Genomic DNA, 1564 nt, shown 5'->3' on the forward strand with positions numbered 1-1564 from the left:
TAATTAACACGATGAGCATATTTGGGGGCGTGGTTTATGACAAACATCACAAAAAACTGTCAAAATCCGATTCCAACGAGAGGCTCTGTTTGCAACATCAAGCACTGCAATTAAGATCGGTTCTTAGACAAAGAAATTTAGCTTATGAGTGTGCTTTGTTTCGTAAAAAAAAGATGTTAACTTAAATAAAGATAACAAAGAAAAACGCATGAGACAATGAATTTGAGGAATGTAAAATTGGTTGAATGATTCATGACATTGCTACAATTTGTGTGATTGATTTGTACATTAGTTTATTTAATCATTTTATTTGAAGCTTCGCGATATTCGAAATTCGCGGCAATTTGTGCCATGAAAGGAATTCATATTTGTGTAATTTATAAGGCAACTGTGGTGCATATTTCAGTTCTAATTTTGGTGACACAATGAAGCGTGATTAGTTGCGATTAATTAAGCAAATCTAATCATCGGAAATTACCACGTTCATTTCAAAACAATTTTTTTAAAAAACCAGCCAGCAAAGCTAAACGTTCAGGAAGAATGGATGCAAGCAGCAATTTAATTTGGGTAGAATACGGTAGGAATTCGTGAGAAAAATCACAAACTACACTCCTGAAAATGCTACAATGGAAGCATAGGTTTCACATTTTCCTTAATGAAATTGTGATGGCAAAAATTACATATTGTAATTTTAAACATAAATAAAAACAAACCAAATGGGATTAATTCGAAGTTATCCCCGTCCAGAGCAAAATATTCATAATCCACATCACGCTAGTTGTTGCGTATATTTATAATCAAAATACTCATAATGGAAAATTCCAGAAAAAAATCTGCTATGGAAAATTCCTGAAAGTATCTACTGTGGGGAACTCCAGAAAATATTTACATCCCTCCAGAAGTATCGAATATTCGTCCTACAAGTTTTGCTCTCATTCAAATTCTCCGTGAGTAAAAAACCTGATCACCAGTTTTTAGCTCGCTGGTGAAAAATCTTTTTTCGATTTTATTGTTTTTTCTTCGAGCTGACATCTCGCATTCATTACTATCAATTGCTGTTAATTCCCGATAATCCAGATGATGTATATGGCATACGTGTTTTTGACATACTATAGGTGTTGTGCGCATGTGTGATGTGTGTGTGTACGTGTACGTTACTAGCGTGTATGCGACATACATATGCGGCGTGTTTGAGACTTGCGCATAAATGACATGCATGTGGTGTGTTCGTGAAAGTAAGTATAATTGCGCATGAGACATAGGTTAGAATACACGTCACTCGGACATACGTCACGTGCGCGTCACACAAACGTATATTCAATACACGCATCATGTACGTGATTCACATGCACGCACACGTATGCCACTTACAAGTACCCACACGAGCACCACTCACAAGTGCGTCAAATACAAGTACGTCACGTACATGTGGACCACACGCACACCACGTACGTTCGTTCAACGTCACAAACACTTGAGTTAAATACAGATACGTCATATATTTAACATGCACGTCAGCGCAGTGCACCATACATGCATGTGACATACACGTGTGCGAGGCGCA

The 1564-nt window shown here is 37.1% G+C and overlaps 1 protein-coding gene across 1 annotated transcript; it reads right to left on the reverse strand.

Moving 5' to 3' along the window:
* Nucleotides 1-597: 597 nt before the first annotated feature.
* Nucleotides 598-1546, reverse strand: LOAG_15433 (hypothetical protein; the record flags this gene model as incomplete). Its single annotated transcript, XM_003150923.1, has 3 exons — nucleotides 598-612; nucleotides 961-1109; nucleotides 1372-1546. The coding sequence occupies 3 exons, from the start codon at nucleotides 1544-1546 to the stop codon at nucleotides 598-600; spliced, it is 339 nt and encodes a 112-aa protein (XP_003150971.1).
* Nucleotides 1547-1564: the final 18 nt, after the last annotated feature.

This window comes from Loa loa (assembly GCF_000183805.2).
Source record: "Loa loa unplaced genomic scaffold supercont3.1962, whole genome shotgun sequence".
In the NCBI taxonomy this organism is placed as follows: Eukaryota; Metazoa; Nematoda; class Chromadorea; order Rhabditida; family Onchocercidae; genus Loa; species Loa loa.